The 12,438-nt window shown below is 37.7% G+C and overlaps 1 protein-coding gene across 2 annotated transcripts in view; it reads right to left on the bottom strand.

The window, feature by feature from the left end:
- Window positions 1–9,740, bottom strand: part of CCDC141 (coiled-coil domain containing 141) — a 220,362-nt gene extending 210,622 nt beyond the window's left edge. For both annotated transcript variants that reach the window (XR_014016451.1, XM_081241858.1), the window contains exons 1-2: window positions 9,685–9,740; window positions 2,212–2,444 (exon numbers count right to left, since the gene is read on the bottom strand). Coding sequence is in view for 1 of the 2 variants with exons in the window: in XM_081241858.1 (XP_081097984.1) it covers window positions 2,212–2,313 (102 nt within the window). In the remaining variant the exon portion in view is untranslated. The remainder of the gene's footprint in view (window positions 1–2,211; window positions 2,445–9,684) is intronic.
- Window positions 9,741–12,438: the final 2,698 nt, after the last annotated feature.

The following is a 12,438-nucleotide window of genomic DNA, read 5'->3' as shown; positions in this document are numbered from 1 at the left end:
GAAATCCATGCCCTGCCTTTCCTTCTTTTTTTTTATGCTTAGGATAAATTATTTTCTCTTAGCATACTGGATTTAAATTCAAAATTCCCAAATGAGGAATATATACAGTAAATTACATATTATTGAAGAGTACAAAATTATAGAATAATTCACACACTTTTACATTCTCTCACTCACAAAACTGAACTCTATAAAAATAGTGATCTGAGCAAGTAGGGTGCAAACTTCACCAAAGGGAAAAGGTTTCATAAATGTAATGTAGGCTGATTAGTGTCTTTACACTGACCTTGCTGATTCAACCAGAAAGAATAAACAGCAGATGAAGCAACTGATTTTTCGCTTATTCCAAAGTTAAAACAATATTTTCCAACTTTTGTTGTTGCATATTCAATAAAGTATGTATAAAAGTGTCAGTGAAATTAGATGTGTGACAACTGCTATTGGAATGCAGCCAGCTTGTTTTCCACACTTAGGACCCTTTCATTGCTCCAAGATATAATTCATCATTGCATTTCCTAAGGAATTGCTTTCCTAAGAAGAAACAACCGATGAAGCAAGAGGAACTGCTATCAGGCATGTGCACGTGGCTAAGTGAATTGCTGAAGAGAAATGAGAAACCACATGTCTATTCTAGATCATTAGTGCCCTGAGACTGTTTAGAAATGAGAAGTCTGTATAGAGCAGACACAGGCACTTCTACTCCCTTCAGATGGACTTCCCACTTTGGATAGCTTGGGGTTTATTCCATATGGGATGGCAGTGAACTAAGGGAGCTGGGGAGGGAGGATGGAGGGAACATTCTTAGAAACACAGTTCAGTTAAAATAAGAGTTTCCAGTACAATTTTAGAGGTTTTATTTTCTCACTGTCAATTTACCTCTGATTCTTTTATCATTTACTCTGTATGCATTCTTCCTCATCCTACTCTAAGAAATGTTTCATATTTAAGGGAAAGAAAATTTAACTTATTTTAAAAACAGTAATTTTTCCTCTTTTCCCTCTCTGCTGAAATTTGCAGTTACTCAAAGCATCATAAAATCAAACACAAATTATCAAATTTGCTACTTTTGCTTCAGGCTTCTTTCCATGTCCACTCATTGCCCTTGAAAAGAATGGAGGTCAAGGGACACAGCAGAGGTTCTGTTTACGTAGACCAAGTCTTAAGAGCCCTGGGGAATCGGCCTGGGTAGGCACACTTTGCATTCAGTGCTTCTAGAGTGAATCATTTTGCTCAATGTCAAGTGCTGCTTTCCTGTTACGAATTTTCACATTAACATAAAGTTTGCAGCAATTAAGTGAAAGTAAACAGGTCTGTCGTCTATGCTTCTTACAAAAGGCCAGAAAAGTCATTCAATTAAGCTTGGTGGGGCCCTGAAAGTAAAAGGCTGTGGTGAGCACCAGCTTGTTTGCTGAATTCCCTTCATTAGACACTGAATTCCTGAGGTGGTGAGTTGTCTAAATCCAAGCATAAGGCTTCAGGGATTTTTACAGGACATATTCATAGGAAATAAAATCATGGATGCCTTCTTCAACCTAAAGATGTGTGGTCACCTTTGCAAATGAGCAAACTGTTTGACATAAAACATGCAAAAACCTTTAAGCCCCAAGTGGCTTCAACTTCCTGCCGTTAAGGGCAAATTTGACACATGCCCTCAGCACTTTCCCTGGTAGGGTCTTTATTCCCCCAACCATGTGACAAGGATTTACTAGTGCCTTTACCATGTCAGAACCAAAGCTGCAGAGGGCACGTGTCACAGTCTCTTATTAGGTGTTCCCTGCACTCATCATGCCAAAACAATGCCACCCCTTATCTGCTGGGACCCTCCTCTTCCCTCCTTCATCACATACACTCTCAAAAATCACAGACATTCCCCAGGTCCACTGGACCCCAGCCTGGCAATCACGAACTTTTAATCACAAATGCTTTGTCTTTAAAAACCAAACTGAAAGTATATGGTAAAGTTTGTTGTTGCTTTTTAGAAAAATCAAGCTGCTTATAGAGGTTTTCTGGCTAACTGAAAGAGAAACTCTAGCAACTGGCTGAAACTTAGAGGTTTTTCTCTTAGTTGCAATTTAAGAAAGCAATAAGATGTACCTGCTGGGTTATTTTCTATATGCCGTGTACTGCCGATTGTGTGGAATGTTCTTTAGGATTATCAGCACACAGCAAGAAGCCCACAGCTACACAGAAAAAAGGAAGTTGTCAGCTTACCTTTATGATGGCTATAACGATTTTGGAGTCCCCAGCCTGCACAGCTACTGAACTGACTGTTGTCGTAGAAAACTCCTCACCAGGACTTCCTTGGCTGGACATGGTACATTAGAACCAGAGTTTACGCTTTGGGCAGCCTCCGTACAGATGTGTGTCTGCTGGTCATTTCAGAAGGCAACCACCGGGGTTACTTGGATTCATGCAGGGAAAGAGCTCCCCTCACACTGATTACTCTGCCAAAAGGAAAGAACAGGAGGTTAAAAATAGACAACCCCATTGAGTTTATCATGAGAGAGGGAGGAAAGAACGGGAGAGAATCGCCACACCCCTAGTATGGTAACACTGAACGCCTGTTATTTTGGCCATTATCTTAAATGCAGAGGGCAGCTTCTAGCTCTCTATCAGCTGATGTTTGATAGCAAATGGAAAAAGAATTACATCCTCACAACCCAAATTACTTTAGCTACTGAATCTATACAGTTTTGGTGGGCTTTGAAACCAGCCAGTCATTAACCTGGGTATCAATCTTTTCAAAATTTTTGAAGTCTCCTCCATGCAAAGAAAACTCCCAAAAATGTACTTTAAAAATAAGTTCTGGTATTTGTTTTTGGATTAAGCCATAAAATTGTTTGAAATATCTTTTTGGATTAATGTTTTCCTAAAACGTACTGCCTTTTGTCAAATGAAGTTTATATGAAATGGTCACATTTTCTCAGTCTCAGATTTCTTAGGGACATTTAAAAAATATTTCAATGAGCAGTTATCAATAGATATCTACCAAGTCAGGATTTCTTTAAGACCATCTACTCCACTGAACAGTATTTTCAAGTTCAGTTGCCACAACTACTAGGAAGTAATATACTTTGCTGTTACTTTTAATTGCAGCAGGAAAATGTTTTAGGTTTTTTGGGTTAAAGGTTAACACTAGGTATATTTTGCTACACTTTTTTAAAAAAGGATAACATTGTACTTCAGATTCGGTTTTTACTTTTCCCCCATGCCTTGTGCAGGAAAATTATAGACAGCTTAAATCAGAGCCCAGGATCGGCAGATTAATCCTATTGCTAGAAACTCAGTGTGTGTTACAAGTTGTCGGTGGTATTAAACAGCAGCTGTTGGATTCCCTGTCAAGGAACAGCTGAAAATAACCCTGAAGCTTAGGTCAGAGGTCAGATGCAAACACATCAGAGATACTGACTCCAGAGCTGCTGGAGCCATAAGAAATCTCTAGAACAAAGCCAGAACAGAGGATATAGCAATAAACAGAGTTAAATGAGTCCACTCGCTGTTTAAACCCTTAGCTCAATTTAAAAGCACGGTCAGGTTCAGGGCCAATATTCAGAAGGCTGAGTCAGCACCACTGTTTTGTTCTGCTAAGGTTCAGGATAATATTCTTGAATCAAAGGGGAAATAGTGCTTTTACATATACTTTGGTTTCAGCAACTATTTTTTTTCCCAGAGCATGTCCTGACTGCTCTGCAGTTATGCAGCCATGACCTAGTTGCCTGCTGTTCCAGCGAAAGGAAACCACCCTGGATCCCAGTTCCTGGGCTCTGGGAACTTTACTTGAGGCCAGAAAGGGAGCATTTGGAACAAGCTCGGGAGAGCAGATGACAAGAGACACCATGATGTAGGAAATATTGTAAATGGTTTCATCTTATGGCAGGGATGGAGAGCTTGCAGAGAACCAACCCAGCCTCTCTGTAGGGGCTGCCTCAGTGTTGAAGGCGGGCTCCTTCTGCTTTAGCAAATAGTTGGTCCAAACAAACCAAAACAAGTTGAGTGAAACCAGTTTTCAGCTAATTGGCCTGAAAGACAACCAAGAGTTGACAACTGTATCACATAATCTCCACACCCTAAACTAAAATGCCCAGAGGAACCTTGCTTAAGCCTTTGTGTACACGGCAAACCAGAACAGCAAACAGTGACCCGCACCCAAAATACACAGTGCACTTTCGCCCAAAGTTAATCCTACTGTTAGAAACTCAGTGTGTGTCAAAAGTTGCCTAAAAGCCCTCAGGAGGCAAAGGGAACTTTTGGCAGCAGGCTGCACAGACCACGGCTAGAAATGAGTGGTTATGTCCACAGAGCCCCACTTCAGGTGGATGATTATGTAAAGGGTGTGGAGGGCAGTGTGGACTGTGTGGAATCACCGGCCCACAAGAAGGGAAAGGAAGGAGAGAGGTGGGGAGGAGAGAGAACACCAATGAAAGTCTGATTAATTCCAAGGCTTAAGGGCAAAAGGAATTAGAAATATTTAAGACTCTGTTAAAAGATTAATCCAACAATTCAGCAGCAAAGGTAGTATCTTTCTGTGTATAGATGACCTTTCTTTCCAAGCAGTCCCAGAGTGTTGCACAGAAAATGTTTTCTGCACTGGTGGACATGAGCAATAATGTAAACTGCATATACGAATTTAAGTGGTTTCTAACTAATTTTCTTTTAATTCAAATTCTTGGCTTTAAAATCTTGAAAAGACTTAAATCACTTTTCTCTCCCCTTCCCTTGCTTTCTATTTCTTTCCTCTTCAACTCTTTAGTCCTTCTCCCTTCAGAAGCTCTGTTTTTCAGACCTCTCCATCCACATCTAGCTCATTTAGAACCTTGGTCTATGTCCCTTTATCTAGCATAATATTTAATTGTAAGTTGCATTATTAAGTCTGGGAAATAGTTTGGAGAACAGTAAATATATTGTACTAAAGAAATTGCTGCACTATAATTAGACCTTTTAAAGCTTTTTGAGCTTCAGTTTTATACTCCACCTCCCCTATCATCACCAAAACAAAACAAAACAAAACAAAACAAAACAAAACAAAACAAAAACCCTTACAGGTATTCTCATATTCTTTGCAGTTTATAGAGGATCTTGCAGAGGTTATTATGTCTTCTCTGTTTATCCCTCTGGGAAATGTCTGTTTTTATACCAGCTGAATTTTAGTGAAAAATCCTCCATGGGGAATCAAAAAGCTATAACTGGATTCTGTAGAACTGCAAATAGCACTTCTTTCCCCAATTTTTCTTTTATTGTGGTAAAATACACATAACAAAATTTACCATCTTAACTATTTTTAAGTGTACAGTTTCAGTGATATTAAATATATTCATAATGTTGTGCAACCATCACCACCATCCATTTCCATAACTCTTTTAATCTTATAAAACTGAAACTCTACACGCACTAGACAATAATTCCATTCCCTACTCCCCCAAACCTCTGGCAACCACCATTCTACTTTTGTCTCTATGATTTTGACTACTCTAAGTATCTCACAGAAGTGGAATCATATAGTATTTGTCCTTCTGTGACTGACTAATCTTACTTAGCATAATGTCCTCAAGGTTCATCCATGTGGTAGTGTAAGTCAGAATTTCCTTTCTTTTTAGGGCTGAATAATATTCCCTTGTGTATATATTCCACATTTTGCTCATACTTTCAGCCACTGATGGACACTTGAGTGGCTTCCATGTGTTAGCTATTGTGAATAATAGCTAACCTTTGTTCTCTACCTTAATTCAGTGGTTCTATCCAGAAATATCATTGTCTTCTTCCTTTCATCTATCCGATTCCTCCCATTGCTTAAGACCAAGATAAAGTATCAACTCCTTTTAAAAGTTGAAATACCTACTTATATTCCTCTTTCCTCAAAATTTAATTGTAATTCACAATTTAATAATTGCTTGAGTTATAAACTTGTATTGTTTTCTATTTATTTCACTTCCATTGGTATTATTTCCTAACTAGATTTAAGGCTCCTTACATAAAGGAGTTATGTCTTAATGTCTTTTTTTTTCTTAATCTTTGCAGACCACCTCAAGGGGTTATCGTAGAGAATAAAAGAGTTGCTTTACGTAAAGCACTTAGAAGAGGACCTGACATTTAGCAAATACTATATACACACACACACATATATAAATATGTGTGTGTGTGTGTATTAGATATATATGGAGCACAGTACTAGGCACAGAATTAGTGCTTATAAATACTGGTTGACTGATTGAATCACATTAGTCGTATAGAAAAAAGTTTTGATACAATTCACTCATTCAGTATTTACTCATGCAACCAATAGTTATGAGCATTTGCTACATAACAGGCACTTACACATTAGGAATATAGCAGTAAGTGAAACAGGTCTCTACTCTCGAAAGGGTGACATTCCAGTGAAAAAAGACCATAAACAATGAAAATTATAACCAAGATAGAAATCCACAGTGATAAAAGCTAAGGGAAAACAGCTGGTAGTGGTTAAGTAGGCTGAATCACAAAAGGTTACATTTAGAATTTGACAGAGAAATCAGGGGATACTTTCAGGGTATTTCTATTGGAATACAGATATTAACAGGAATAATAAACTGATAGTGATTCCAAAACAACAAAAAGAAAAAGTAAACCATACAAAATGGCAAAGGCAATGGGTTAGGCGCTCTGAAGTCAGACTGCCTTTACCTCTCTGTGCCTCAGTTTCCTCAATGCAAATTGGAGATAATGGGAATACCTATGTCATATAGATTTGTTGAGAGGATTAAATAAAATAACATTTGTAAAACACTTTAATGCCTGGCACATAGGTGGTGTTCGGATAGTTATACATGATCATTTCTAAGACAACATCTGTTAAGGAATTTCCTAAATCTACTAACTGTCACAAAATTTGAAATAACTTTTTAAAATTAAGTTGAATTACAACACTTGGTAGGCAACCCAAATGGATGAAATATATTAGAGAGACATAAAATATGCATTACCAGGGAGGAAATATTTCAGTATAATCAAACAGTAAAAAATCTCAACGAGTCAGCGTTTCTCTAGAATACTGTCTTTAACCATTCACTTTAGATAAAAATTTCCCTAACTCATCCTTTGTATTATGTCATACTCTTCCTGGCACCTCTCATTTATTTCTTAGTTTACAAGCTCTGTCACTTAACATCCATAAGTAATGTGAAGCTGCTCTTTCCTCTTAAAACAGCCTTCATTCTGGCCATCAACTTATTCTTCTATGTAGGTATTCATTTGTTCATTCACTGAGTATGATTAAATATCTAGTAGGTGTGAGGCACTGTTCTAGATGCCAGGCACACAGCAATAAGCAAAACAAAGTTCATCCACGGATGGAGCTTGCCTTCTGGTGGGGGAGGCACAACCAACTAGAAAACAGACAAACAAGAATACATATATAATTATGTAAAGATGTAATAAGTGTTATGAAGAAAAATAAGGCAGAGTAAGAAGGTGACAGTGGACAGGGGAAGAGGGATACTGCTTTAGGAAGGAGTCAGGAAAGTTCTCCTGAAGAGATGAGATTTGAGTAGAGACCAGGATTAAGTTGAAAAGAGCAAGATATGCAGATATCTTAGGGAAGAACATTCCAGGTAGCTGGGCACACTTGCTATATCTGAAAAACATCCAGTAGGTCAATGTGGCTGGAGCTAAGTGAGGATTGAAAGAAGAGGACACTGATAGAACATGATATCTACCAGGTAGGGACCCGGTTTGCTTGGACAATCATGATTTACATCTGTTTCCCTGGCATAATTACTCTTAAGGCACCTTCCACTCTTTAAAGAGTCCTGTTTGGATGATAAATTATGTGGTAACCCTGCTATTATGCCAAGGTAAGGACTTTGGATTTCATTCTGAGAGAGATGGGACATTATTGTGAGGTTTTCATCCAAGGAATGACATCATTTGACTCAACATTGTTAAAGAAGTTCTTCATGGAGAAGAGACTGTAGGAGTCAAGAGTGAAAGCAGAGGTAGGATGAATTCCACAGCACCCAAAACACAAATGCCAGTACAATTCTCCTTTGGGATGTTTCTTCACAGACACTTGTTTTACTTAAGAAACATCATGACTTTTTTTTTTTTGGCGGTACGCAGGCCTCTCACTGTTGGGGCCTCTCCCGTTGCGGACCACAGGCTCTGGACGCGCAGGCTCAGCGGCCATGGCTCACGGGCCCAGCCGCTCCGCGGCATGTGGGATCCTCCCGGACCGGGGCACGAACCCGCGTCCCCTGCATCGGCAGGCAGACTCTCAACCACTGCGCCACCAGGGGAGCCCCATCATGACTCTTTTTTAACAGTTTTACATTCTGTGTACATTGACTGCCATAGAATTCCTTACAATTAAATGTATGTAATGACATAAATCCTTAGCTTCTCCATAAGACCTAGGAGAATAATTATAAATAAGCAACTTCAATATCCAGCAAATTTCCCTTCTATAAGTAGTAAGGAAAACAAAGCAAAACAAAACTTGGGAAAGTTCAAAGAATACCTAGTGTGGTCAAAGATCAAAGATGGCTGTACTTACTATAATTTTAAGCCATAGTTTACCAAAATGATGTGTGAAATGATAGCAATATCTGTTCAACTATCATGTACATATTTTCCTAAAATTCTCTATTTAGACCAATGTATGATCTGGAAAACTGTCAAATACTTGTGTAGAGCTTAGTTAAAATAATCAGCAAATGTGGCTATGATTGATTTGGTAAAACCTTCTTTTCTGAATGGGAGAGATGTATACGATACTTCAAGCCAGAAAAGATTTAAAAAAGAAAATCACTGAAAAGCTTTCATGTAGAAAGTTTGTTTTTAAAATTTAAACTCACAAGGCTTTCTACCTGCATTGGGCTGTGCACCCAGGCTTCAGTGTAGCAGGGTTCTTTATCTGATATAATTCCAGTTAACATGATGAGGTGTCCTGAGAGTTACCCTTTAGAAGGGAGGGTGAGTAAATGAGAAGACAAGAGTCTTAGTCAACTTGATTTTGGAAAATTACACTTCTTTTGTTTTTCATTACTGATGCTAAACTCCAGTTGAGGCTGAGAATTTCCATCCCAGACTAATTCTCAGGGAGGCCTAAAGAGCAGCAGTCCTTCCAGCTGCTTGGGAACCCAGCAGTGGCAGTAAGGGTGAGCTGCCACTTCTCCATGCAGCTATAATTTTTGCCAAGGAAGGAAAAATAATATAAAACTCAAGAACATAAGGATCACATAACCTCAACAGGAAGGTGTTATCCATGGATTCTAAGCAGGAAGTATGCAAAGAATTAAAAAGAGAAAGTTTTTTTTAATGACGTTTTATTAAGAAATACTAAGACCTAAAGAACTTAATGTATATGTGCATATATTTTGTATATAATATACATATGTGTGCAGATGATTATACGTAATAAGACTCTTTTTATAGTGTTATAATGGGCTTTCTCAGTTGTATGAGGTGATGTTTCATCATTTACTGACAGTTTATTGGCAACAGTTTAATGACAAAGCCATTTTTAATAGAATTCCCCTGTAGATTATGTTTTTAAAAACTTAACTGAGTTTCTAAACATTTACTGTATGGTTTTTGAGATCTGCATCCTCAGTCCAAGTAAGAATGCCTCACACCAGCATTCATACAGAAGTCCTGTGCTATCGTTATCTTCAGTTTTGTTAATACATCACTCACCCCAGTTGTGGAACCCACCTGAAAGGCAATGATTGTTGAGAATGTCCGGAAGGATAAAGAAGTTACTAACACCTGCAGGAAAAAGGATATTCATATACTCAGGCTTTTAGGAAAAGCAGGAAACAAGATGAGAGAAACTCGGAGAAATCTGGAAATCAAAAATGGAAACAAATGTAGCAGGTCGTTTGTGCCCCACCCCATACAACTCACACCACTCTGAGCAAACCGGTTTCCTATCACAAATTCCACTCTCACAAAGGAAGGACTTCAAAAGCAAAGTCAATATACTTTATAAGTTTAGATTCTGCTCTGGCATGTCCCTGCCTTAAGCTCCTGCTATCAGGGTGAGTTGAAGGCCTCACCACTAACGTCTCTTGAGCACCTGCTGTACACCGGCCCTGATTTCCTTTATCAGCCCCATCCTCATTAAATCCCTTTAGGTTTGTAAAATTTATAACCAATTAATCTGACTGGACCTCTCAACAACCTTGTACAGTTGGCCCTCCGTATCTGAAGATTTTTATATAAGGGACTTAAGCATCCATGGATTTTGGTACCCACAGAAGGTCCTGGAAGCAATCCCCTGTGGATATCGAAGGATAACTGTACTACAGTCAGGGCAGGACTGTTAATTCTGCCATATGAGTTGGAGAATTGAGGCTAGAGAAGTTAAAATGGCTTATTCAAGTTCATGAAGTGAGTGAGTCTAGAACCCAGCCACTTCCCTCTTACTCTCTTGCTCCAATGCCACAGGGAGTAAGTTCTATCCTAATGTTGTATGGAAAATTATACAGATGTCCATACAAACCAGCTAGTCCACAAAAGTTGAGCATTCTCTGACAGAGCCCTCTGAGTCAGAACACTACACCAACTACCCTTAAAAGGCAATAACAGAAGTACAAAGCCACATATCTATTCTCAGCTTTCCCTATTAGAAAACTAAAGATAAAATACACACATGAAGCAATTTGGCCAGAAAAGCTTTATAACATAGGAAATATACAAAACTAAAATGTCCTGTAAACGACAAGAACCCTTTTAAAGAATTTTCCAAATCAACGTGAGCAATCATTAGACAGAACAGCTTTATGCATGGATGTAAATTAACATTATAATAAAACTGATTTGGGTTTGTGTCATAGTTCTTTTTCTGCGGTTGTTAAAATGAAATCACATTAAGGATTTATCACATAGACAAATGGAAATCAATTCTTTAGTAACATATACTATAGGATTGCTTAGTGATTTGTTTAGCCATTTATATGAATTATGCATTGATATTCATCTTTCCTGGACTTAAAACATGAAAGTATCTGCTTTTCAAATGTCTGTTTAAAATCTATCTTATGTACTTTCAACTTCTCAGGTTCCTAATTCTATTTTATTAATTTCTCCATACTTTAAACAGCTAAGTGTAAGTATAAATAATTAAAATAAGATGTGGTTTCCTTGGATTTTCTTTTTTCCATGTACCTCACTGATATTTAAGAAAAAAATTCATAGGGAGGGGAAAAAGCTGTTTTGAGTATTCATTTTGAAATTTACCAGTATGTTGAATATTCAGTCTATCTTTACTTGCCATTTCATTGGATTATGTCAGATAGATAGATAAATTTAATACAGATAAAAAGTAGAGGCATATATGACCATGTTAAAACACGGGCTGACTCCCTGAATATCTGAATCCACTAACTTTGGCCTTGCCGCTAGTTTTTCAGAACATATTTTGATGTAATGATTTCCAATTTTTAAACTACCACACTCTGGTCTAATCTGTGAAATTACTAACCCATCACTTCCTTCTTCTTGCCACTGGCATATCATGGAGAAAATTGTGTTGTAATATTAATTAGGTTTTAAAAGATGTTTTGGGAAAATATTTATATTCCTGTGGAGATGTTTAAAGATACTTTGAGGTATCACAAATTTTAGGCTTAGAAATATTAGTATTCCAACTATTTATTTTTTCCAGGCTTATTGAGATATACTTGACATACACCATTGTGTAAGTTTAAGGTATACAATGTGTTGATTTAATATATATACATATATATATTATTAGACCCCCAGAATTCATCTTCTAACTGGAAGTTTGTACAATTTAACCAACATCTATCCATTGTCCCAATCTCTGAACCTCTGGTAACTACCATTCTATTCTCTGTTTCTGTGAGTTTGGTTTTTTTCAGATTCCACATATAAGTGATATCATAGATTTGTCTTACTCTGTCTCACTTATTTCACTTAACACCCATGAGGTCCGACCAGGTTGTTGTAAATGACAGGATTTCCTTCTTTCTCATGGCAGAATAATATTCCACATATATATCACATCTCTTTTATCCATTCATCCACTGACACTTAGGTTCTTCCTGATATTGGCTATTGTGCATAATACTTTAGTAAACATGTGAGTGAAGATATCTTTGAGATCCTGGTTTTGTTTCCTTTATATATACAACCAGAAGTGGGATTGCTGAATAATATGGTAGCTTTATTTTTAATTTTTTGAGGACCCTCCATACTGCTTTCCATTGGCTGCATTACTTCCACTTCTACCAACAGTGCACAAGGGTTCCCTCTTCTCCAGATCCATGCCAACATTTGTCATCTCATCTTTTTGATGATGGCCATTCTAACAGGTGTGAGGTGATATCTCATTGTAGTTTTGATTTGCATTTCTCTAATGATTAGTGATGTTGAACATTCTTTCATGTATCTGTTGGCCATCTGTATGTCATCTTTGGAAAAATGTCTATTCAGTTCCTCTAT

This window comes from Mesoplodon bidens (genome assembly GCF_964165515.1).
Source record: "Mesoplodon bidens genome assembly, chromosome: 8".
In the NCBI taxonomy this organism is placed as follows: Eukaryota; Metazoa; Chordata; class Mammalia; order Artiodactyla; family Ziphiidae; genus Mesoplodon; species Mesoplodon bidens.
The sequence above is the reverse complement of the archived record's forward strand: the minus strand, read 5'-3'. Positions and strand labels throughout refer to the sequence as shown.